Below are 26,455 nucleotides of genomic sequence, written 5' to 3'. Positions count from 1 at the left end.
TAAATGGATATATAACAAGAAAAATTTGGAGATTATGTGGAGAGAATATTGTAATTGGTAAAAAAGTGTGTAGTCATATAGACTATAATCAAATTTAAATAAACCTATAATTGTCCATATTTATAGAAGCAACTTTTTTGTTCAATAAATATCTAGAATATTTTTTTAAAAAATTAAGTGGCAAAAAATCTTAGGTGAAATAAAAAACTTAGTGGCTAAATGCTTGCATATCATACCTAAAGTTAACATTAACTATAAATACGAGGTCTGTAAATAATGTAATGAGACTAGTTATTTTTGGCAGCCAAAGTGGCAACATTGTAAAGTTACTAGTAAACATATTGATATATGATCAGCTGATTTATATTAGGTATTAATATTTTTAGTCTATTGTTACCACATAAGATGTAAACAAACTTTTTGTGAAATGAGTTTTTGTTGTTCATTGCAAAAATGAGTGATACTAATTATGAGCAACATCATGCAATCAAGTTTTGTGTTAAACTCTGTGAGAATGCTACTGAAACTTTTTCAAAATTGAAAAGGACATATGGAGATGACATTCTGTCATGAGCCCAAGTTTTTAGGTGGTTTAAAGCATTTGCAGATGGCTGGCAATCAGTTACAGATGATCCACACTCTGAAAAATGTCAAAAAGTGATGAAAATGTTGAGCGAATCAGAAACTTGATACGGTAGGGCCGCTGATTAACTGTCAGAATGATTATAGAACAATTGAATTTTAATTGTACCACAGTCCATCAATTTTTGACCAACGAATTGTACATGAAAAAAAATTCTTCAAAATTGGTTCCAAAAAACCTCTGTTGAAAAGAAAAACAACAGGGTAGAAGTGTGCTGCGGTCTTCTAAGGCTAATTGGAACTGATCCTGATTTTCTAAGAAATGTTATTACTGGTAATGAATACTGGATATCTAAATACGACCCAGAAACAAAACGTCAGATCAAGGAGTGGCACACTTCAAAATCATCATGTCCCAAAAAAGCAAAAATGAACAAATCAAAAACATGCAAATTTGTGCTTCGATAGTAATGGCATTGCCCATAAGGAGTTTCTGCTTACAAGACAGACTGTAAATCAACATGTTTACTGAGAAATTCTTGAAAGACTGTGGAAAAGAATTGCCCTCATGAGACCAGCCATCAAAGACAACTGGATGCTGCATCATGACAATGTACCTTGTCACACTGCACTCTCAATTAATGAGTTTTTGAAAAAGAATAACATTCCTGTAGTTCCTCAACCACCTTATTCACCTAACTTGAGTCCCTGCAACTTTTTCCTGTTCCTGACTTTAAAAAAACCGGAGGTCATCATTTTGGAACAATAGAAAACATTAAAATAAATACAACCGACCATCTGAAGGATATTCCGGTTTCTGAGTTCCAACACTGCTATGAAGAGTGGGAAAACCCCACTGAAGCGTTGTGTGCCTTCCCAAGGGAACTATTTCGAAGGTGAGTCCATGTATAATTGGTTTGTAAATAAAAAGTTTTTCTGGAACAGTCTCATTACTTTATTTACAGACCTTGTATTTTTTTACTTTCGTGGTGCAACAACAGCATTTCCCTTTCATCTAGAAAATTTTACATTCAAATTTTCATCAGGATATATTAAATACTTTGCTAAATTCATCTCATAAAAAATTGGATATCGAGTGTTATTGATTAATCTCTTTTTGATATTATGAATAATAAATACATTTTTTATTGCATCAGTGTTATATAGTGGAATGTTTTTTACTATACTTGACCAACTTGCATTTAGTTTTTTTTTTAGAAATTATGAGCTTTTTAAAATAATATTAATTAGAAGAAAATTGTCGGTTTTCTGTAATCTTATTTAATAATTATAAATAATGTAAACTCAAAACATCAGTTGCAACAGTCTTAACTGTACCATCTGATTTTATTTATTTATTATCTTTAAATATTTTCTTTGTTGTTACTTCTAATTTTTTTTTATGTATAATATGAAGTTTACCACTGTTCTTCTTTGTTATTATTAATTTTTTATGTTTGCCGGCCTCCATGGCGCGAGTAGCAGCATCTCAGCCTTTCATCCGGAGGTCCTAGGTTCGAATCCCAGTCAGGCATGACATTTTCAGACGCTACAAATCATTCATCTCATCCTCTGAAGCAATACGTAATTGTGGTCGAAACTGAATTAAAGTTTTTATAACATATCTGTTTTTTATCGTATAATTTGATAAGTATACTACTGTAGAATAATCAAAGCTTGCTTAATAGATAAATTCCTATTTTATATATTCTATAGACAAATTGAATTTTGGTATTAATTTTGACATGTGTAATAATTATTATTATTTGAAATTTATGTACAGAAAAGAAATGAATCTATCTCCATAAAAATGCACGTGTAAATGCAAGTTCTAGGTCACAGAATAATTATATTTAAAAATTGTAATGTACAAGTACTAGATTTTTGATTTCTTCCATGTGTTGAAACTTAGAAATTCAATAATATATAAACATAATTAAAAAATATTGTGTAAATTAAGAAATCATAAATATTATATGAGCATAAATTCTTTTACAACCTTGACAACCCCTTCCATTAATAAAAAATTCTGTCCTTGCACCCTGACATTCTACTATAATAATATAAATTCAGCAATGCAAATGCATTCTGTTTAATCAGTTCACTTTCATAGTTATTGTAAGAAGATTTATACATTATGTTATTTCTGTTAATTGTCTTATGTTTTGTTGTATGTATTATTGTTGCTTGGCCATCAAATAGAAAAACTAAACTAATCAACAAATTTAATGGGCCTCCAGCACTTCCATTACTTGGTAATGGTTTATTATGCCTAACAATCAAAAAAGAAGGTAAATACATACGTTAGTAACTAACATCATTTAAAATACAAGATCTTCATTGTTCTATTTACTATTATAGCTGTGATCTGTTTCTGTATAAATTTAGATTTCTTTTCGTGAGTTATTTGTGTATATATTAATTAATATATTTATGTTGAATTTTTCATTTTGTTAGTAAATCTGTATGTATTTAATGGTTATACTGTGAATATTTTCAACTTAAGGTGTTTTGCATATTTTTTATTATATTAAAATTGATTTGATCTTACATTGTTTATTTATAGTGCATCAATGATTAATAGTCATTAGCAACTTAAATATAACTACATGATCATAAATAATTAAACAATAAATACCAAACAAAATAAATAATAAATACTAACTACAACAAGAATAGTAAACAGGTAATAAATTTTGGAACGTCACCACTAGCCTATTTTCACAGCTTACACATTATTTTGTAAGGGATCTCACATAAGCAGAACTGCTAAATTAAGTTCTTTATCCCACTATTGGAGAGGAACTACCACAGTCTTCTGATGTATTTCTTCTGCTTGAGTAAACACTTGAAATCTGAACCCAGGTTTGATTGTTGTTGAATACCCAAACATTGGGCAATCAATAAGTAAGTGGTTTACATCCCAAGCTCGTAGGGGAATACACCCGCCTAGTGACGTTCCAGTCCCCCCCCCCGCCCGTTCTTTGCCATGATCGGCTTTAACGGAAGTCGTCTATCGCCCTCTAACTCTTTACATCTCATAGTAATAAGCCTGGCCTCGTTGGGATGCCACCGATGTAAATGTCTGGGTAGACATTTACATCAGTGATTTATTAACTCAGCTTTTGCCATCGCTGTAGGCCTCGTCCAGACATCTTGAATGTCCTACATCGTATCCCTCTGAACTAGCTAACCGAGTTCGCGGAAGCATGAACCCCGCGCCTAGTTCTACTTTATTAACCTAATTTCTGTGAATGTCTCGAAATTCAAGGCAAATTTAAACACAACATGTCACCAAAAATGTTGCTCGCAACAACAAAATTTAGTCCTAGTTTCCTTACTGAACTCAAATTTGGTTCGAACCCCAGACTTAGGTTAAATTATGAACTCCGGTCTGGTTCACAAAGGAGAGGCGGACTTCCATTCAGCTCCATAGCAGAGTCCCACGTGACATTCACCTCTTAAACCATCGTCGAGATGCCGCTACACCTCACGGCTGCCATGGGATCCATGCTGTTGGCAGTGCAGTCCCCATCCCGCCGACAGTGCCTCGTATGCTCATCCTAATCCGCCCTTGTCAAAACGCCGCTACACCTAACGGCTGCATGGTAACCCATGTCCTCGGCAGTGCAGTCGCTGTTCCGCCGACAGCTCATAAAATTAATAATCACCACAAATCTAAGTAACCGTGGATAGTCGCCAAAGCGTCTACCTTCGGCCAAACAACTGTCCAGGCGGTCCTGCGCAGGGCGAAGAATCGAAGGAAGCCAGCCGCAACTGTCCATCACTGCGAGTCCTCCAGTTGACTAGCAGATCAAAGGAGTTTGCTCTCTCAAGTTCCCTAACAACTCTGGTACGCTCAGCTTCGTACCGGGGACAAACATGCAGGACATGGTCCAGAGAATCATCGACCCTACAGTCCGCACACAAACTGGAGTCAACCAACCTAAATCTAGTTAAACTATCCCTAAAAGCATTATATCCCGAAAGGAATTGCGTTATATGTCGATTGGGGGAAACCCAACTAATCGCTCGCAACTCCCTAACATTTGGAAAAATACCATGCATGTATCGACCAGTAAAGGAATCGTTCCGCCTAGCTTACCAAGAGTCAAAACCTTGGTCTTCTATTTCTCGCATACGCCCTGACGTTAGAAGGCCTCCCCTCTTAGAAATATACCGCTGGCTACATTCCGTAGCCAAGATGTCAAGGGATTTAGTGCCGGCGATCACAGTGACTGCCTCTCGCGAGGCAGTTCTCTAGCCACCGACAACAGACGATGAACAGACAACAGACGACAAGACGATGGGCTCGCAAAAGTATTTCTCTATAACATTGGAATTGTAAACGATGAGCCCAGACGGGCGCAGCGTACAACATTATGGCCTCACAGACACCTTTGTAAAGAATACGCATAGTACGATAATTCAACCCCCAATCGGGATTAATTACGGACGCCGAAGAAGGCATCGATGGCCTTCTTCGCTACAAACTGGAGGTGTTCCTTGAATTGAAGCTTCTCATCAAGGATAACACCCTGATAATTCTTAACGATAACATACCTAATCGGAAGACCGTCCATCACAATCCACGGATGACGGGTTGCGGCTAGACGACCCTTCAAGAACTGTAGTGGTTTTCTCCGCACTGAAAACCATCTTATGCTGAAGATTCCACAACCTTAATACCTTATATGCCTGTGTCGCTCTGAGCTCTATCTCGGCACGCGAATTGCCCTCGACCAGCAGCACCCCATCGTCGGCATAAGCCATTATGCGACAGCCTCTGGGCATCCGCAATCGCATGAGAGAATTGAACTCAACGACCCAGACAAGTGGACTTACAACACTGCCCTGTGGACAACCTTTAGACAGGGTTTTTCCTACCTCCGAGCTGCCGTCACGAAGGACGACAGTTCTATCGCTAAAATAACTCGAGGGAGTCCTAATCTCATTTAGCGTGCACCCACGCTGCTGCAGTTGAAACAAGGCAGAGGGCCACCACAAGTTATTAAACGCCCTGGATATGTCCAAAAACACACCGAGTACATATTTTCACTCGCTGGAAGAAGCCAAATCTATGACCCAAAGAAGCACGTCCTCTTTGCCCTTGCCGGTGCGAAAACCATCCTGGTCGTCCATCAGCATATGGTTAAAAGTTAACCTACTGTTAATGTGGAGGTAGAAGACCTTCTCGAAAACCTTACCTACTACAGGCAAGAGCGTCAGAGAACGGTAAGAAGAACTTACAGTGGAATACTTAGCGGCGCCTTTGAAGAGCAATTTCAACACACCACATTTCCAACACGCTGGGAAGTGCCCAGCAAAGAGCAACCTATTGAAAACCTAGTCAGACGACCAAGAATCACAGGTAATGTACGAACAAGGAGCTCCACTGTGATACCATCATATCCGGGGGATTTATTCCAAGTCAAGCTACAAATTACTTGACGGACTTCCGCCTCAGTAATTTCTGAAGACAAAATCTCGGAGCGAAAACTTACAACTTCCTTGCGGACACGTCAATGATACGAGGTCTCACCAACCTCGGTATAATCTGGAAGCAGATCCTCCATCAAATGAGTGAGGACACGATCTTTATCTTCAAAAACACCATCCTGGGTCGAGAGACCCGACAGAAAAATGTATTTTTCCCGCTTGTGACCAAGTACTCTATAGACAACAGCCCATCGGTCTATATTTTCCTGCTCTTGCCCAAAAGAGCGCCAGGAATCACGTTTAGCAGACCTAACCTTATGAGAATACGAATTCTCTTCCGACGATAATCCGCAATCAAGACTGCACGTCGATCTGGGTCACCTGCACGTTGTGCAGCTTTCCTGAGCCGGCCCACAGTCCGCTTCATCGCAGTCAATTCCTGAGTCCACCATCCAGCTACTCTCTCCCGACCCGTGCATCTAGGAATGGAATGCTCAGCGTCTTCAACTACCGCAGAAGAAAAACTTCTCTGCCAGGTTGTCTAATGGGACCTCGTCCAGACTTAAAAAGTCCTCGTCCAAAATTCGAAGTTTGAATACGTTGGCCAATCCGCACGCCTATGCAAGAAGCGCCCCGCTGAACAGGAACGTCACCCCTAAAGATATCGCGCAGCCCACCTACCCAATCAAAAACTACAAGCCGGTGATCGCTCTCGCAATCATCGACTATCGACCAATTGAGAATCCTTCCGGCGATATCCTTACCAATAGTAACATCAATTTTGGTACCATGGAAGGCCCTCCGCAAATCGACTGCACTGGCGAAGGTAGTCAATTCTCTGGCTACATTGAAAACATCAAAATGATGCTGCGCGATGAAACCTTCGATCAATTCGCCGACATCATCCGTGATCCCTGTGCTAAAGAAGCGATTTGGCATTCGCATCAACTTGTATAAGAATAGGACGACCCGTTACCAACCTAACAATTCTATCCCACCTTTCCAAATTCTGTTTAGTGGGATCTCTGTGCTGAAAGTACGAACTAACTACAACCAGGTCCAAACCATTCACGGCAAGCTTAACAACGACGTGATGCGTGTCAGAGGCCTGCCGTACGAAGACACTATCTATGGACTTCCTCCACAGTACGGCTGTCACCTACGATTTGCTGTCACCAACGAAAAACTTATTTCAACCTGAAAAACCTGGCAGATCACCCTTAACTACATACGGGTGTTGCAGAAGAAGAACATTGAGGCTCCGTTTCTCAACAACCTCACCTAACTCAACTTGGACTGCATAGGCTCCCTGGGCATTAAGTTGACCGAACCTTACCATCAAGAGAGTTGAAATACATCTCAACAGCACTGAAGTAGCAACCGCACTCCTTACTATTCACCGAATGACTTTTTCGCAACCTTTTACAGTTCACGCAAGAGAGAGCCTCATTCTTTTGACAGTCGTCACGCTTGTGGCCCTCCTTGCCACAATACGCACAGACTGAACCATAGTTACAGAACTTGGTCCTACGGCCGAACCTACAACAATTAAAGCACCGCTGGACGTCAAGGTATTCTTTGACGCGACAGGATGCGAAATCCACAAAAATTTGTCCCTCCGACACGAACTTCTGGTGGAGACCAGCGCCTAATTCAAAAAATCTGTGATACCGAGAGGCATCACGCTTGCCAGTCTTGAAGACTAACCTACTCTCGTTCTTGAATGAGACCTCGTCCAAGTCGGTGTTCTGCTCTCGGATGAGCGACGGAACTTCCTCGTCAGAGAGACTCCGCTCAATGTCATAAATTATGACACGGGGTCTTTTCAACCACGTGGGGTCAACCTTGACCTCAAGCTTCCGGACAGCGGGAGACTCCGTGATGACTCGGACAGTCTCCTTGTTCTCTGCGACCACTACTATTCCTTTGCTGGTCTCCTTAATATCTCTAATCTTAAGATGATTCCGGTTTGCCACGAAGGGCAGCCCGGAAGTCACGCTTGAGTTCTTGGCCCGTGGCCTTCGCCTCATTCACGAAGATCTGGCTTCTTCGCTGCCTTGGTGGCTTCACGCTTGGTCTTCAGCACGTCAGCGTAGCGCCTGGGCTGCGCTGAGTCCTGGATCACCTTGAGCATGACTTTGACCTCTTGGGGTTTAGAGGCAAATTTCTCAAAACCTTTTGCTAGCGCAGAAACCGCCTCTTTGATCTTGATCAGCCGGGAAAGCATGGTCTTCCTCGTCCCCACTCTGACGCCGTCGGGAAGAGAAAGGAACTCAAAAAAGTGGTCCAGGTCCTCCTAGACTACTTTAGCCAGCCTGGACTACTTTAGCAGGGCAGAACTACCAGGTCCGCCCTTCGCACTTCGAAATGCCTCGACTGCCGGGGTCACCTAAACCAGGGTAGGTGCGCCCGTGTCCATCGTGCTGGACTCATTCTCAGAGGAGTTTGATGGCACAGGCTCTGGCTTCCTCTTCTGCCTGGACTTCCTTACCACCTCAAATGGCTGAAGGTTCCCTAGTATCCTTCCTCACTAATGGAATTCTCGCTGTATTCTTCAGTAAGTGGTTTACAGACCATTAACATTGCACACTTCACAGTTTTGCTGAGGAGAACCAAATAGATGGGCATGGGTTAGCTTTCAATCCTCAGCCAATCCTCAGCTGAGTGTCCAAATCCTCAGCCGAGTTAGGATGACTTGTTCTCTAATTACATTAAAATGAACAATAACAATAATATAATTTGTATCTGCGAGAATAAAAATAAGAACAATAAATATACTTTTGAAAATAATAGTTGATTAAAAATATTGTTCTGTATCTTCAATCTTAGGTATACTAATTCTTTTTATTATTATTGAATGATTACACTAATAATATCAACTCTCATATATGTATATACAGCTGCTACTACTACTACTACTACTACTATTACTACTACTGCATATATTTCCACTAAATCTATATATATATATATATATATACCATAGCAGTTATAGGGGACCTTACAAGAGACAAAAGTCAACCTCTGAAAATGGGATTGCCATAATCATGAGTAACTAGCATCCAATGACAGGTTTAATAAGGAAGTAGGTCCGATCCGCCACTTCGGGACTCTGGGGGCCACCATTGCCACACTGTATTGGGTATCCAACTGCTGCTGAGGAGAATCTCGGTCTGACTTCAATGGACGAGCCGCAACTCCTCGACTTTGCCGGAGATCAGCTTCCAGACCCAACGGCTCTTCTCACAGCTAACGCAAGAAACAGCCCTTTTCAGGGCCACTACAAGGTTATGAATTACAAGCCGTCGAAGTCATTCTACGACAGCAGCCCTTCTCAGGGCTACCATAAGGTTATTAATGAGCTGTTGAAGCCAATCGACAACAAAAACGGGTCTTTTCATGGCTACCATAAGGTTATTAAGTGCCACGTGCCATCAAAGCCATTCAGCGATAATATATATATATATGACACTTTCATAATAAAACACTTTCACACATATAAGGATGTGTGTGTGCTTGCGTGCGTGTATCTGATGAATACTGTGTACTATTTTAACCTCAAAGTTTTAGAGTTATAACACTGATATTTTGCTGAAAGGGAATCCGATTGGTAGGTCTATTGGGTAAAAACATGCAACTACTGTTAAAGTACGTTATTAACTGATAACAAACAAAACTGAAATGAAACTTTACAGCTGAATATGAAAAAGATAAACATACAGAGATTTTCTTTGTCACACAATCACAAAAAGCAACAAAAAAAACATAGTAACAAAACATACAAAAAATAACAGGAACAGACACTCTCAATCACCACACTATTAAATATCCAGTCTCACATAAACTACTTCTTAGAATCATCATTTTCAAACTAGTCCACAAACTCATATCTCTTTTGATACGATGGTACAAAATACTTAATACAAACGAATGAATGTAACTGCACATTCTTGACATAAACAAGCACAAAATAAGCAAAAGATTAAGCAAATTAATATAAATTATCAAATACTATGTGTAAAGAGCTTACAAATTTAAACAAAGATGCTTAAAAATTTCTGAAACAAACAAATACAGTACTCTTGGATTTTATATGTTGAATTACTCTGATCACATCACATTCAATGTTGATGAAATAGAGTATAGCTGTAAACAAAAATGGACAGAACCTCTCATAGCAACATAGAGTCAACATTTGCCAACCATCTTAATAAACAATAATTAGAAATGCATCAACATAAACAACTATCTTTTTATTCAACATTTATACACAATAAAAGACCATTTATTATTCAGTCATACATTATAAAATTAAAAAAAACAACACAACAATCAAGTCAGAAGCCTCAATTCAAATCCTCATTGTTCTCATCCACGCTAAGTACATTTTATCATAACTAACCAACAATAACACAGCTGATACTGGGATGTGTACAGTAGCATTAATTACTCAAGATGGTCATCAGAATGACTGAAATGTTTTTCAGTTACTTCTCAAAAAATATTGCATTTATTAAATTTGGTTCAATTTGTTATTTCAATCATAAGGATTTTTTATTAATTTTCTTCAGTAACTACAGACTTATACCCACCTACAGCTGCTCTTCTATTCTCCTATTGTTTTATCATCAGCAACTTGTGTTCTGCATTTCTCATTTATTAACTTATCCTTCTTCTTCTTCTCTTCCTTTCTCTTTTACTGACTTTTCCAATGGTCAAAATTCCACCTTCTCTAACCATGTCCTAACCAGTAACTTTTTATTTGTGTACTTCCCATATAAGCCTCTTTCTTCTTTAATCTTGTTTATTCCTTCCTCATTCCTCAATTTTATATTATGAAAAGATTCATGTACAACTTCTGACATAGATGTTATTATTCTGCTATGGTGGATAGTATTCTTTATAAAAAAAATATTTATTTTAATATTATTTTTGTTTTCAAAATATCAGGAATTATTGTAAGTTTAGCATTAGTATATTTTAAATATATTAGTGATCTTATTGCACAATTGATTTTGTGATTTTTTTTTTTTGAGATCCTGTTAAGTATGAATGACTAAATCTTATCTAGAGAGTGTTAAGCAGTTTTTCAATAAAAATGTTTGTTGTAGTTGTCAAAAAAAGTAGTTTAGGTCTGAGATCAGATTAAGAGTTAATATAAGATTTTAGCATTGAGAATTAGTTATATAGTCTAATAGATGAAATTTTTGGGTTTTCAAAACTATCAAAAGAACATAGACTTTTCGTATATGAAGTCTAAATCATTCTTAGCAAATAAACATTTCTGTAAATAAGTAATGTATAAATATGTATTGTATGTCCAAAAATAATTCATAAGTTATGAATTTCTAAATTAACTCGCATGCATTTTAGTTATATGATTGTGAATTACTCATAGAAGTTTTTTAATTCGTGAATTAGATACATTCCTGTATATTTGACTGAGTATTCAGCACTAAATAAGAAAAAAACATTTGGATTCAAGGGCATAAAAAAGACCCCGAGCCAATTAAATTGTAATTTTTTATTTTGCAGATTAAACAGTTTTCATTAATTCACTGTGCATTGAATTACAGTATTATACAGTTCATATTTATTTGAATAGAATTCCCATCATTTGTTCAGAAATAAAATTCTGTACAAAGGTAATGACTAAAAACTACACTATTCAAATTATTTTGGCTGGTTTATTTTTTTTCCAGATATGTTGTTAACAGCTAAAGATTACTGTGAAAAATATGGATCTGCATTCAGATTGTGGTTTGTGAATGATGCATATGTTATTATAAATGATCCTAAATATATTGAGGTAAAAATTTTTATTAAATCCTAACATTTAGTTAAATAGGTGGTTAAATGTTACAGTCCAATCAAATTTAATCTGATATCTGGTTAGTACATATTACATTGTTCAAGAAACTGCCTTTTGGACATTCTATATTTGATTTGCTACAAGTCAAAAGTGCAGCAACTTTCTGCTCTGGATCTACTTTGTTTACTTTCCAAAAAACTACTCTCCACCATCTCAAACATTTTTAGTATAACAATTATTGAAGGATTCTGAACTAATTCTTTTGGAATTTTGTCCTATGCTTTTACAATCGATGGATTTTAAACCATCATATATTTCTTTATATATGTATTGCTAGAGTTTGTGATGGTTTCTTTCCTTTGCTTAAAGTAGTTTTTCCAAGAATATTTTCACTAATTTACTCATATAAAAATTCTTGACTTATGCATTTAAATTTTAATTTTATACATGCCTAAAGTAGCTTCAATGACTCATGCCCTTGGAAAAGAAAACTTGGTCATATTTCTCAGCAGCTGCCTTTATTTAGATAAATTCAAAATCTGTTTACTTATAGTTTTAGAAACAGTACTCCAGCTTCCCATTGTCAGATACATTTTAAATAAACAAACTGGTTGTAAATCCAACTTTTTGGTGAGTGTGTAATATAACTCAACACATAAAAGCTACAGCCTTTTAACATATAAGCTATAACTTTCATCAAAACATAGCATACAGCGTTAACTTTTTCCTTTTGCCATTACTATCAGTAGAAAAGAAGATTTTTGCTTTTAAAACTTTGCTGTTTCCATAACAGAATATATTAGTCCTGCTGAAAAAATGTTATATAAAATGAAATTTAACATTTCTGATATTTATGAACAAAGCACGTCAATTTTTTTTAGAGCAATTTGGAAACAAAATTTTATGTGTGTACACATCTATTGATAAAAAAAATCCTATGTGCCAGAGCATTTTCAGTAGGAAAGCATTATATTTAGTTGTTTTGCATTATGTTTCAAAGTCATGTGCTAGCCACATGCTGGCTTATACTTTGATTTATGTCAGTAGTATTTTATCAATTAAAAATAAATATAAGGAATCCTAAAGTAATTTATATAAAAATTTTAGCATAGAGAATAATTGTCAAGGATATGTGAGGTAATTATATTAACTGCACAACAAAAAAGAGTTTTTAAAAAAATAGTCTATAAATTGATAAAAATCTATAATTTATAATCCCAAAAATCTAGAACTGATAATTTGTATTAAAATGACTTTCATAAGTATGAGTGCTTTTAAAGTTTTAATTGGGTTTCAAATTTCAGAGGTTTCAGTGTGTTTTTTTAATGTGAAGTACGATACGAGGGAAGTAGTAGTTTTGCAACAGATTTTATCAAGAATGAATTTTGGAAAAGTGGTCTCTCCATAATAACATATTTTTGATTAATTAATGTTATATGTTCGTGAAGATTAGTATTTACAAATTGAAGTTACTGAAAATTGGATTAGTTTATTACTGTACAATTTTAAATCAGTTCACCAATTCTATGAAGAAATGCTGTTCATCAGTATATATCAAGTGATGTAGCCAAGAACAGTTGCTAATTAAAACAAAGATATATGGCATATTAAACAATAAATAAATATAGTTTATTTTATAAACAATTATTTATGAAAATTTATGTTTTGTTTACTTAGGTAATACTGAACAATACTAATAATATTGAAAAAGGATTGTTTTATAACACTCTTAAAAGCTGGTTGAATAATGGTCTTCTAATAAGTACAGGTAATATTAAAAGAAAACTAAATGCTAAATGATTTTTGATATTACTCTCTATAGTTTGGTTATTATTGGCATTTTATTAGAACCAATTCACTTAAGTAAGGTCTTAAATATTAGTTCTACTAATGACATTTCATGGAAAGAAGTAAACCATTACATTATACTTAGGTGTTGAATTATATTAAAGAAGTAAGCTCAGGGAAGTAGAAAGAGAGTAGAGGCTAGTTTGACATCTACTTGTGCTTCACTCTAGCCACTGACATTTGTACTGGCATTCCTATGAATTTTCTGTTATTGCATTTCCACGATAGATTGACACTACAATCATTACTATGATGTGTTCACATTAAGCAAATTTATGACAAATTTTTTTGTAGTTTACATGTATTTTATATATCAAAGTTTCAATAAGAGTACCATCTTTTTATGTTCTCTCCAGCATAAATTATCATGGAACTGCTGCCCTACTTCAATGTGGAAATAGTGATTATCAAGGATTCCTGTTATAAAGCTGAGAATTTTACAAACTAAGTCCCTTCCCTTCTGGTATTCAAAATACCTCTGTCCTATGCTGCATTGTATGCCATTTTCTAAATCAAAGAAGAAAGCAACGGGTAACAGGTTCATAACAAAGACATTCTGCTTTGCAGCTTCAAAGGCAATAGGTGATAAATAAATGATCTGCCTCATCTGAATAAGAATGTCTGGTGCAATAAGAAAATTCTTAAGTTACTAAACCAGTTTGTAGGTTAAAAATCAATCTGCACAAAACAATTATAATAGATATAAGCTGTAACAGGAGGCATACGATTTCTCTTCAGCAGGCTTTAACTAGGAATAAAAGCCCTCAATTATGATTTAAGAAACTTATATTATTCAACATTGTATAAATTTAATAAATATCTTAAAGCACAATTTGTAAGATGCTACAATATTGATAAGCGAATGTTGAAGTTTTCAGGGGTATTCTTGCCTAAGAGTATTGTAGCCTATATAAATCAAGCAATTATGAATAGATTAATCAAAATATTTAGTTATTCTCCAGCTATTAGGTTATTCTAAGTTCATTATATAAATTTTATCTGGAAATTCTGATTTGAAGGAGATAGTGCAAGAATTATTTGATTAGCTTAATCAACTACATAACTAGTATTTCAATACTATATAGCTAGTATAATACTATATAACTAGTTTTCACTATTGAAATACTAGCAACTTCATTTGATATCTGTATGATGCTGTTTTCAAACAGGTCTAAAATAGGAGATGCTGGTAAAGGCCCATAGATGGATCTGGGTTTCTTTTAAATGAAACACATTGATTCCTCACCTCATTTGGTGATGCTTTAATATAATCCTTGGATAATAGCCATATAATTGTACATGACATTCTACCTGATTACATTAAGTAACAAATTAAATTTGTTTTTAGCACAAGGTACAAATTATATGATCTTACTAGAACTTTTCAAATATGTTTATATAACTTAAATTTAAACATGTATTCAAATATGTAAACAGATTTTCTCCATCACCTACTGGTGTTTTGTCATATGTAGGTAAATGTTGAAAGAAATGTAAGGAAACAGGGAATTATTCAACTACCCTAAAATGTGGTAATTGTTTTCCTTTTGTATTTGTCATCTGGATCATTCCTGTTTAGTGTCCAACAATAATCTGAAAGCATTCTTGCACTCCAATGTTGTTGGTACCTGTTTTCCATAACTGAGATTTGCTGATAGAAATGTTCCCTCTCCTCATCATTAATGGCGACAAAATAGTTTTTAAAAGCTCTAATTTTATTTACAGTAGAGGTAGAAGATACATTTTAGAGTTAACAGTGAGGGATATAAATATTTCAGTCCAGGCATAATTGCTTTACATTTCATTCCTTCCTGATATAATGATTTATCTTGTTCTTGCATAAAAATCTACAAAATTTACTGCAGCCAAGCTGCAAATCCATTAATAATACAATAACTTTAAAATCACAACATGCAGTCCAATGGCATTTGTTGCACTAAATTTTATTTATTATGATTTTTCATGGTATCATATGGGTTTTTTTATGTTAGTTGCATAAGCTAATGGCACATAATGAAATTTGTTGCCATTGTGCAAAAGGACAACCTTTAAACTAGTTTTTGAAGAATTAATGAACAGTCTCCATTGCGTTGAGTTATCTTCAAGATGAAATTAATTCATGACAGCACAAAAAATGTTACAGTACACTACACTATTTTCTTCAGAATATAAATCTTGAAGCTCTTCCAGATGATTGTGATTTTTCAAGTCAAAAAGACTCAGTTGTTATTTGATTTGAAAGCTCAAATCCTGAGCAAAGTTGTTTAATTCACCTTGAGTTATCAGATGAGATTTACAGGAAGAGAATTTTGTTTCAAAAGTAAGATAATCTTGCTCTTCAAATTGAAGTTTAGTGCTACTTTGTATTCTGATTCATCTAAAGTTAGTTGTTTTGGATGATGTAGGACATGTAAGACCTCAGGTGGGAACATATCAAGATCAGGTCAATCAGCAGATATGAGTGCCCCAGTTCTTATCTTGATTCTCAACTTCACAGCCAAAATTCAGTTTGTAACATTTTTTAAATGAGGAGTTAAACTTTATTGTTGTTCTTTAAACTTTAAATTCCCTTATATATAGTGGAAGTTACCTGGTTCATTTATGACTTCCTTGGCATACTTTTTTGCTAACATAACATACATGACTCAATAATTGTAAATCACAAAACAGAATGAAACCACAGTACATGCATGCACAGAAAATTTATAAACAATACATGTATGTTAATTGTATGATTCAGAAGACTGCTCTGTGATGACATGTCAGAACTTACACTAAATGAATCATCATCAGTATACAGCTATTGCCTTCATAATGTTATGTTTGTACCTCGACCTTTGTTAGAAATCATTTGAAATATTCCAGCGGTGGATCCAGACAACCCAACCAACCCAACTTTCAAACAACCCAACCATGACCTATTTTAAAATAAATTTTTTAGATCCTTTTAAAGCCTAGAGTTTTGAAATTAGAAGAATTATTTGGATGAATATACTATTAATTATTCAAAAAAGAAGCTGAGATTGTTGAAAATCAACTTTGCCAAAACGCATTAGAAACAAGACATGACTGGGACTTATCTTATCAATTTTTCAGGTTTTTATTTAAAGGTCAAAAATATGAACACTTAGAAAACCACTCAAGCATTTGTAATGAGTGACGGGTTATTTTCTTTGTTATTCAGAGAAATTTTGACCTCAAAAAATATTATATAAGATTTTTTGAGAATTTTTCATTTTCTTACAATTTAAAAAAAAATCAAATCTTTCAATATAAAACTCTAAAAAAACCTCATGTAATTTTGTGGGTACCAAATTTTCTCGAAATTATAAAGAAAATAAACCATTATTACTCTTAAAAAAACCTGCAGGGATAATGTTTTTTTTTTCGTATATCTAAACCCGAAATGAATGTATACGCAATAACTCTTGTAATAAACTGCCTACTTGGCTACTTTTTGGCAGATAGAGAAGTTTTTTGAATTTATTTTTAGTGTTTTTTGTCTATATACTGTTTGAAGAAAGATTATTGAAGGGATTTTAATGTTTATACAATCGTATCAAATTATATAAAAAATATTAACTTATAAAGTTTTTTAATATTTTAATATATTTTACAAGGAATTTTAGAACATTAGATTATAACAACATTTGTATATGTTTACATGATTTTTATGCTTATAAATAAAATCGAACTGTAAATATAGGAATGATTTTAATTCTTGATAAAATATATTCAGAGCCCAAATTTATATGCATTGACTGCAATGATCGAACATGCAGTCTGTAGCACTATCCACAAATTCGCGGAAAAACGTCGAATCGGATGTTTTCAGGAATTGCAGGTCGCAATTCGCGGAAAAAGTGGACTGTCAGTACAGTAATAAAACGTTCATTTACAGTAAGCTGCTGATTCTATATAAAATTGAATGCTATACTGCAGGTCGAGAATAAATATTTTTGATAATTTTATTATAAAATTGTGCGTGCATCTAGTAAGAATAACTGACTGTAGAATTTTCTTAGATTATTACAATCATGATTATAATAATGATATTATAATCATGATTATAGTATTAGTGTTTCTGTGAGTTTAAATTTAATATCGGTTAAGATGCCTAACAAACGAAAAGGGCCAGACTTTCAAAACTCGAAAATTAAATTGCAGAAAATATCTAATTTCTTCTTATGTGCAAAAGATAAGCCAAATATGCATTCTCAACCAGAAATTTTAAATAAGCTTCCAAATAATTTGTTATCAAATAAATCATCATCGTCGGTATCATTAACTTCAACGCTAAATAAAATCATGGAGTCACATGTTTTATTAAAACATACCTTAAGACAGGTATGTTTTAATAAATATCTAGTAGAATCTGAGTGTTTTTTTTTTAGATTCTAAATGCTCTGACCGAAATTTAAATTTGTCAATAATGAAGTTTGCAGGACAAACCAATATTTCAAATATTTAGCTCTCGAAAGTATTTTTAAAGTATTTTGCGACATTATAAAAATTGCCTCAAAAGAAATATCAAAACATATGTTGATATATATTTTTAAATGTAGTATCAAATAACGGTATCACTTATTTTGGTCACAGACGTTGTTTTTGAGAAAACATGCAATTTTTGGTCTCAAAAAACATCTCCTGTATAATCAAATGACATGATTTTTTTAATATCCGATAACGTTTATGTGAGTAAAAATTGAATGTTACGATTTTTAAAGTGTAACAAATCTAAAAATTTGAAGAAAAAAACGAATTTGTGCTTGTCCAATAGATTTTTAAAAAAAATTCTAGATGTTTTTATTTCTGTTAATTTTTGTATTTTTCTCCGTAGAATTGTACGATACCAATTGTTATAGTCCGCTGCAGTGTTATACGAGGGTTATTTTTTTCAAGGTCCGATCGGTCGCGAAATAAAAACTCGCGCAAAAATCGGATGAACCTTTGCGTAAATGCGTTGCGCAGCGTCTTTAGTATGGTCTTCAATCACGCCGCGTCACTTCGTTTAGTTCTGAACACGCAGCTAGCACGTAAACATGTCTACAACAATAGCATTTCCCACCAAGTGTGAAGTGCGTGCGGTAATTCGATTTCTTCAAGCTGAGGGGTGTAATGCAGGTGAAATTCATCGACGAATAAGTAATGTGTACGGTGAAATTTCAATGAGTGACAGCAAAGTGCAACAATGGTGCAGGAACTTTAAAGCAGGACGTACAGATATTCATGATGCAAGCAGTCAGGAAAGGCAGCGAGTGTCAACGGATGATCTCGTTAAGCGAGTGGATGAAACAATTCGAGAAAATCGTCGGTTCACAATTTCTGTATTGAGTGATTTTCGTTTCCTGAAATTTCAAGGTCAGCTCTCTACACCATTGTGAGTGAGAGACTTCAGTACCGCAAACTGTGTGCGAGATGGGTTCCCAAGATGCTGTCCGACCACCACAAAACAATGAGAATGGACGCCTCCCAAGTTCAAGCGAACCTTCTCCAACAGAAAGTGTATGGCTACTGTGTTCTGGGACCGGAATGAAGTTCTCTTGTTGGAAATCATGGAACGTGGCACGACCATCACTGCAGTCTCATACTGCGTGACTCTTCAACGTCTACGAAGGGCAATTCAGAATAAGAGGAGAGGAATATTGTCATCAGGCATTGTCTTTCTCCATGACAATGCTCGGCCGCATACTGCAGCTGTAACAAAGAAGCTTCTGCAGCGTTGTCGTTGGGAAGTGTTTGATCACCCACCATACAGCCCGGACTGGGCTCCATCCGATTTTCACCTCTTTGCTCACATGAAACGCTGGCTAGGAGGAGGACAACATTTTGGAACAGACATCGAGCTGCAGACCAGCGTAGAAACATGCCTGAAAACACAGGCGGCTCCGTTCTATGACGAGGGTATTGGAAAGTTGGTACCACGCTACGACAAATGTCTAAATTGGAGTGGCGACTATGTAGAGAAATAGCGTAACTATATAAGTACTTGTTACAAATTAAAAAAAAATTATTTTCATTGTGGTTTTAATTTCATGACCGATCAGACCTTGAAAAAAAATAGCCCTCGTAATATGAGAGTGAATATTAATTTTTCGATTTTTAATGTGTGAAAGTATTTAAATTGCGCATATCACATTATCAAAAAATGGGATTTTCACTGTCCCAAACTCTCGTGGTCACAAAGAGCTGTTATATCTATTCTTATAAAACTAGATTGACTAACAAAATTTCCTTCAATCGATATTTATTGTGTATAAAATATTACATACTAAACAGATTACTGAAAAATATAGGCCAAAAATGAGTATGTCGGTGGCGGATTTTCTTATTCTTTAAGCACATTATAAGAAGCTAGACAATTTTTTGACGTCTTTATTTCAATACGAGTAATTTTTTCTGACGAAAATACAAATTTTAATAGACATGAGATTTTTATCTTATTCATTTATATGTAGCACTCTGTCGAACTTCTGTCTCAATAATTAAATTTTTTTTTATTTCAAAATAATTAACCCTGATCTGAATATGCATAATGTCTTGACGTCTTTTATAAGCACGAAATTTTTACTTTCAAAGTTTGTCCAGTGCGAAAATTCATAGAGCAAACATTTGCCGCGATCAGCAGTCACATAGTCACAACTGATGTAGATATGATCCGCGCGAATTTTTTCCCTCTTTTCTTAGACCTGCACTAAACCTAACATATTTTTGCCATTATTTCCTCATTTACCGATACATAAAAATTTTTTGCGCATTTTGATGCGTAAATATAATTATTTACCGTGTGAATTTTATAGATGTTGTCTGATGACAGTAACGCGATTTGTTCAATGCATTTATTTCACAATATAAGCAAAAAAGCAAAAAAAAAAATTACTTTTTTACTAAGTACTTTTTACAATTAAAAAAATCCCATTTTTTGATAATAAACTATTATAACTTCACTAACATCACGTTTTTCATAATGTTGCAATATCGGCAAAAAGAGAAATTTCATTTGAATCTGCTCATTTTATAAAATTAGATTTGTTTAAAAAACTTGTGCGCAAGTACTGGTTTTAAGAAATCAAGTTCATTTTTTATTTCAATTTCAGCAATTTCAGAAATAGAAAATGATAAAAGCAGCTCAATTGTGGAAGTTAATCCTGGTATTCAAAAATCTCAAAGTTTGCAAATGGATTTTAACGATTTGGTTGAAGATGATTTAAACACTGCTGCGCTGACTGAACAAATTAATTCATCTCATTCATCTACACTAGAATCTGCACAGAAATTAAATGCTGAAATTGAAAAAAAAAAATATTTCACACAGTATTTCGAATTTATTTCTTGATATCGGGAATTATATAGTTCACAAAGTTGATGATATTTTGAAAAAGAAATTGCTGCAAATGCCTTGGTTTCCTTCAAAAAATTATGAATTTCCTTTTTCTATTCATGTTAAAAAAGATAAAGAAGGCAAAAGATATGCTAGTCAGAAACACCTAGATCAGTTCGAATGTCTCGTTTTATCGGACGTAAAAAAGGTTACTTTTTATGTATTGTGTATTATTTTTGAATATTGGAAGTAATCACACAAATACTTTAGTGAAAAAACTAGTTATAGAACCGATGACTAATTTTGCTAAACTTTTTGTAAAAGACGGTATTCTTGATATTCACGCTACACGTGATTATCAAATGACTACTGAAACCGCAGCAAAACAATTTTTGAATTTTTGCGAAAATCCCCAATTAGGTATCATTAATATAATTACCAATGATGAAAGATATAAAAATGTTATAGAAAATGGAGATCGTCTTCGTCTGATTGATACTATAATATTTCTTGGCAGACAAGGTATTGCTTTTAGGGGGCATCGCGATGATGGGCCATTGTTTAACGAAACTGAAGAAAGTCTTATAAACAAGTTTAATTTCAAAGAATTATTGCGATATCGCATACAAAGTGTGGGAGATACAAAGTTTGAGCAGCAAATGAAAACGGCTTCATCTAGAACAACTTACATAAGTAAGGCAAACTAGAATGAGCTTATTAATTGTTGTGGTGAAGAAATAATTTCTAAAATTATTTCACGTATCAAGCAGGCCAATTTTTATTCTACAATTCTTGACAAAACTACTGATAATGCTCAGATTTCTCAGATGACATTAGTATTTAGATATTTACATGGAGGTAACGTTCGAGAAGATTTTGTAAAATATATAGATCTATACAATGAAATAATGAAACTAGATATCATCGGTAGCACTGAAGAAGAAATTAAGATAACTGGTTATAATTTAGGTCAAGTTGTATTAAAAACTATAAAACAATTAACTTTAGATCCTAAGTATTGTGTGGGCTTAACCTCAGATGAGTGCTCTGTGAATATTTCTGATACTTGTGGTGCCGTGAAGATCATTCAAACTGAAGCTGTTAATGCTGTTTATTCGCCCTATTTCAATCATATTTTGAATATATCGATTGGTAAGTCATCATCGGTTGAATTGGTTACAAATGCGATTGGAGTAATGAAAGAAGTAATTTTTTCTTTAATGCATCAGCTAAGCGCAATCTTACTCTCAAAAATAAATTAGAACTTCAACTTAAAGGGCTATGCGAGACCAGGTGGGTTGAAAGACACGATGGTGTTGTTCAATTTTGAGAATACCTTCCAAAAATTTTTGATGCATTTGACATGGTATCCAGATGGACAGATAGAAGTATAGCTGCAAAGGCAACAACTATCTTAAAGTCAGCTATCTGTACCTCTAATTTCATTGTAACAGTTGTATGTCTCTCTGATGTGCTGTCCTGCACTTTAGCACTGTCATTTTTTAAAAAAAAAACAAATTGACCTTATGGCAGCATGTGATATTCTAGAAGACATTTCAAAAATTCTAGATAGAAAGCAAGAGAAATGTGAAGTTAAGTTCTCTAGTCTCTTCCAAGAAATTAACACATTGTAGATGAGTTAGATGTTACAGTCAAAATTCTACGATTAACAAATAAACAGACAAAGCGTGCCAATCATCCATGTGCAACCATAGAGGAGTATTATTGTCGATCCTTATATATTCCTGTACTTGATAATGTGATTCTTGATTTAAAATCCTACTTTCCTAAAGAAACATTAAATTTGTGTAATTTATTTATTCTATTTCTTCATCTAGGAAAAATGAACACAAAGATAAGCAGTTTATAGAAAACGCTATGCTTAATTTTGCCAAACAATATTGTGTCTTTTTCAATAAAAATGCAGCATCAATGTATAGAAGAACTCTTAAAACAGAATTAGAGTTATGGAATTTAAAGTGGGAATGGGAGAAATATGATGTTTCTTACAACTATAGTATAACATTATTACAATTTTGTGACATAGAAGTTTTTCCAACAATTCATGTTTTACTCAAAATTCTAGCCACATAACCTATAAGTGTGGCGACTGGTGAGAGAACATTCTCTACTTTTAGACGCATAAAATTGTGGTTGAGGTCAACTATGACTGAAGATCAATTAGTTGGCTTGGCTCTTATGAATATTCATCATGATGTAAAAATAAGTGTGGAAAATCTAATTGACCGTTTCTCGAAAACTGGAAATCGACGCTTAGCATTTGAGTTGTAATTTTCTCTGTACTAAATATTTATACATATACTATATTTCTTTATATTATATATTCATTTAAAATTATATTTATACTAAATTTATAATAATTTTATGTATTGAATATTTATGAATAAATAGTTTAGTTAAATTTATTAAAAATTGTTGTGTTCCTTGATATTAGGCCATGTGTTTTTTTAGTTTTAATTATAATTGCCTCCCCCTTATGAAGCTTCTGGATCCGCTGCTGAAATGTTCTTTTATGTATATGAACTATCCCCCAAAAAATAAATAGAATTCCCAAAAGCAATACTTCAAAAATATTGTCACTCACTGTGGGTAAGGAAAAATTGTTATTGCATTTTTGAATTAACTATAAAAAGTTACATTAGGAACAAAATAAAACTTTCATGTGACAAAACTGTGCTTATTAGTGTTATATATATAAAATGCATCACTATAGAACTGAAAAATGGGTACAGTAGTATTGATGATGTAGCCAAAATTGACGAACGTTTAAATTATTGGCCCTGAAGTGGTTTTTATTACTTGTAACTTCCATAAATTAATATTATTTTCAATTTAAAATTTCTCTAAAAATATGATCATATTTGGCAGTAAAATTCTACTCCAACAGGCTATAATATTAAAATTTAAATATTAAAAAACAATAGTTTATATTTTTAAATCTGTCATGTACTGTGTTTTAAAAAACTGTTTTTTTTTTGTTTTTTTAACTGCAGTATCCCCTCATGCATTCCTCTGGAACATTTTAATTTTCTTATATTTATATTTTAAGAGATTTTTATTTAAATTATGTTAATAATTTGAATAATTTTTATTGTGTTAATATTGTTGATAAATACTATTAATTTGTTGTACAGTTTAGAATGAAAATTATAAAATATTTATCAGTATCTGTGTTGATCTAGGTTTGATCTACCTAAATTTTCTTCAGAGAATGCTGGCTGTTAGATGTGCTGAAAGTTATATCACTGTGAAATTTTTTTTATGATGTATTAAAGGAGTGTATGTGATGTAAACTGAGTTTGTTCATTTAGAGTTCTGCTACTCTGTTTTGATATATTTTTGAGTTATCCAATGGTGTCTTGTTTGCATCTTTTGCCTATGTGTATAATTTTCATGTTTTTGTTGATGGTTAGCATTTAGTTTTGTCAGTGGATTTACTAATGGAATAAAGTACATCTATGTATCCCTTGCATCACTGTAAACATATTTAAGTATAGTGTAAACTCATCTAAAAAATTTATAAATTTAATTTTGATATAAATTTAGATTTATAGAGAATAAAATTTTTAGGTTCAAAATGGCAATATAGAAGAAAACTTCTTACATCAGCCTTTCACTTCAAAATATTAGAAGATTCTTTACAAACATTTAATAAAAATTCTCAATTTTTAGTGAAACAATTATTGAAATCAAATGAAAATTTGATTGAAATAGAACCACTAATTTCTAGATGTACTTTGGATATGATTTGCGGTGAGTTAATGTAAAATTCTAGATAATTTAATTCTTATATTTATGTATTTTATTAAGAAATATTTCTTAAAATCATCATGCTAACATATTGCTTGCTCTAAGGTACTTTTGTGATATCTTAAGAATGGTAGGTTAGACCAAGCTAAAACTATGAACCTAGCTTGTTACTTTTTTTGTATTTTATGTTCATGTATGCAGGTGTTTCAGTCCCAGAGATTAATTAAGATACAGGTAACATAATAATTTTAGTAATTTTCAGAATTCTGATCAAGAAATTTTAAGAAAAATCGAAACTGAAACAACAGAATTGTAATAAGTGCTCAGTTGAACACAAGTTACAACATACTAGAAAATGAATCTTTTGATTAAGAATCATCAGGGAAAGGTTACCAGAAGAACTTAAACTTTCCAGAGTATTGATTCAAGACCAATCAGTTTCACTAAACTGTAATTTGCCAATCACTTTTCTAAATCATTTAATTGTGTAATGAACTTTGTTAATTGTAACATTAATATTATGAGTTTTATGTTATTTCAACATTTTCTTTGGTCTCTTGAATTTTCTATAAAAAAAGAAACTGTGAAAAATTAAATTTAAACTTTTTCTCATTAATTTGAAGTACAGTTTTTGACAAGATTGTAAGAACAGCCACCACAGTAAGTTGAGAAATATGTTTTTGATGCAGGGATTTACACTATGGTATTATAAATTGTGAATTGATGCCATTTGTTAACCCTCTAATGGTAAGGTACGAGTCAGATCCGACCCAAACAGTCATCTTCCTTGTACATCTCTCTCCCACCTTATTTCATAAGATCCAATCATCAAGGAACCCTACCAGTCAGGAAAGGCATGGGTGCAGCCACAACTTTCTGGTAAGTGTTATTGTACTTCCTCTTACATGTTTATACACTAATGGCAGGTGTCGGGTTGGATCCGTCTTGATATTACCTTTTATGCTACACTTTTTTCAGCCTTTCACACCGTGCATTTTATTGAATTACTCATTTGTAAAATTGCTTTTTTCACAATACCAACACCTATATATTTTTTGCACTACCTACACCTAAATAATGATTTTAGAAAAGGGGTATGTAATATTAATAATTAGCTGGGAATTTTTTTTTATTTGCAATTTTCTCAGAATGATGTTCAATAACAAACTATTTTGTACCCCTGAAGAGGTTATAGCTGAACTTAGAAGGAAGAAGAGCGGGATGATAGATTAGCTGAAAATGATTCAGAGACTGAGGATAAGGTTTTACCTTATGTTGATGATGTGACAGACATGTTTGATTGTGATGGTCATCTTCTTCATGATCATAATGGTGATAATGAAGACGATCAAATTTTTGAGTTAGGGAAAGACATGGAAAGTATCTGGACTAACAAACCTCTTTATTTAAGGTTCGCAAGAACAAGAGTATCTAATGTTGTTACTCATTTAGCTGGTCCAAAAATAAATGCCCATACCATAACTAATGAATTGCAATTATTTTTGTTGTTCATAACAGATTACATGATAGAACAAATATTTTATCATACTAATAACGAAACTGAAATAAAAAAACAACTACAGATCAGTACAGTGGTTTATACACCTCACACATTCAATGGAGGTAAAGGAGTTACTGGCGATCTTGTTCACGAGTGGCATGTTGAAGGGATTAGGACTGCA

At 33.8% G+C, this 26,455-nt stretch overlaps 1 protein-coding gene across 1 annotated transcript in view; it reads left to right on the top strand.

Moving 5' to 3' along the window:
* The window catches only part of LOC142321213 (cytochrome P450 4C1-like), a 63,212-nt gene that overhangs the window by 2,125 nt on the left and 34,632 nt on the right, over positions 1–26,455 (top strand). The window contains exons 2-5 of the mRNA XM_075359212.1: positions 2,065–2,873; positions 11,724–11,830; positions 13,511–13,601; positions 24,594–24,776. Of these exons, the coding sequence (XP_075215327.1) occupies positions 2,720–2,873; positions 11,724–11,830; positions 13,511–13,601; positions 24,594–24,776 (535 nt within the window). The 5' untranslated portion in view covers positions 2,065–2,719. The remainder of the gene's footprint in view (positions 1–2,064; positions 2,874–11,723; positions 11,831–13,510; positions 13,602–24,593; positions 24,777–26,455) is intronic.

This window comes from Lycorma delicatula, chromosome 1, assembly GCF_047948215.1.
Source record: "Lycorma delicatula isolate Av1 chromosome 1, ASM4794821v1, whole genome shotgun sequence".
Lineage (NCBI taxonomy): Eukaryota > Metazoa > Arthropoda > Insecta > Hemiptera > Fulgoridae > Lycorma > Lycorma delicatula.
The sequence above is the reverse complement of the archived record's forward strand: the minus strand, read 5'-3'. Positions and strand labels throughout refer to the sequence as shown.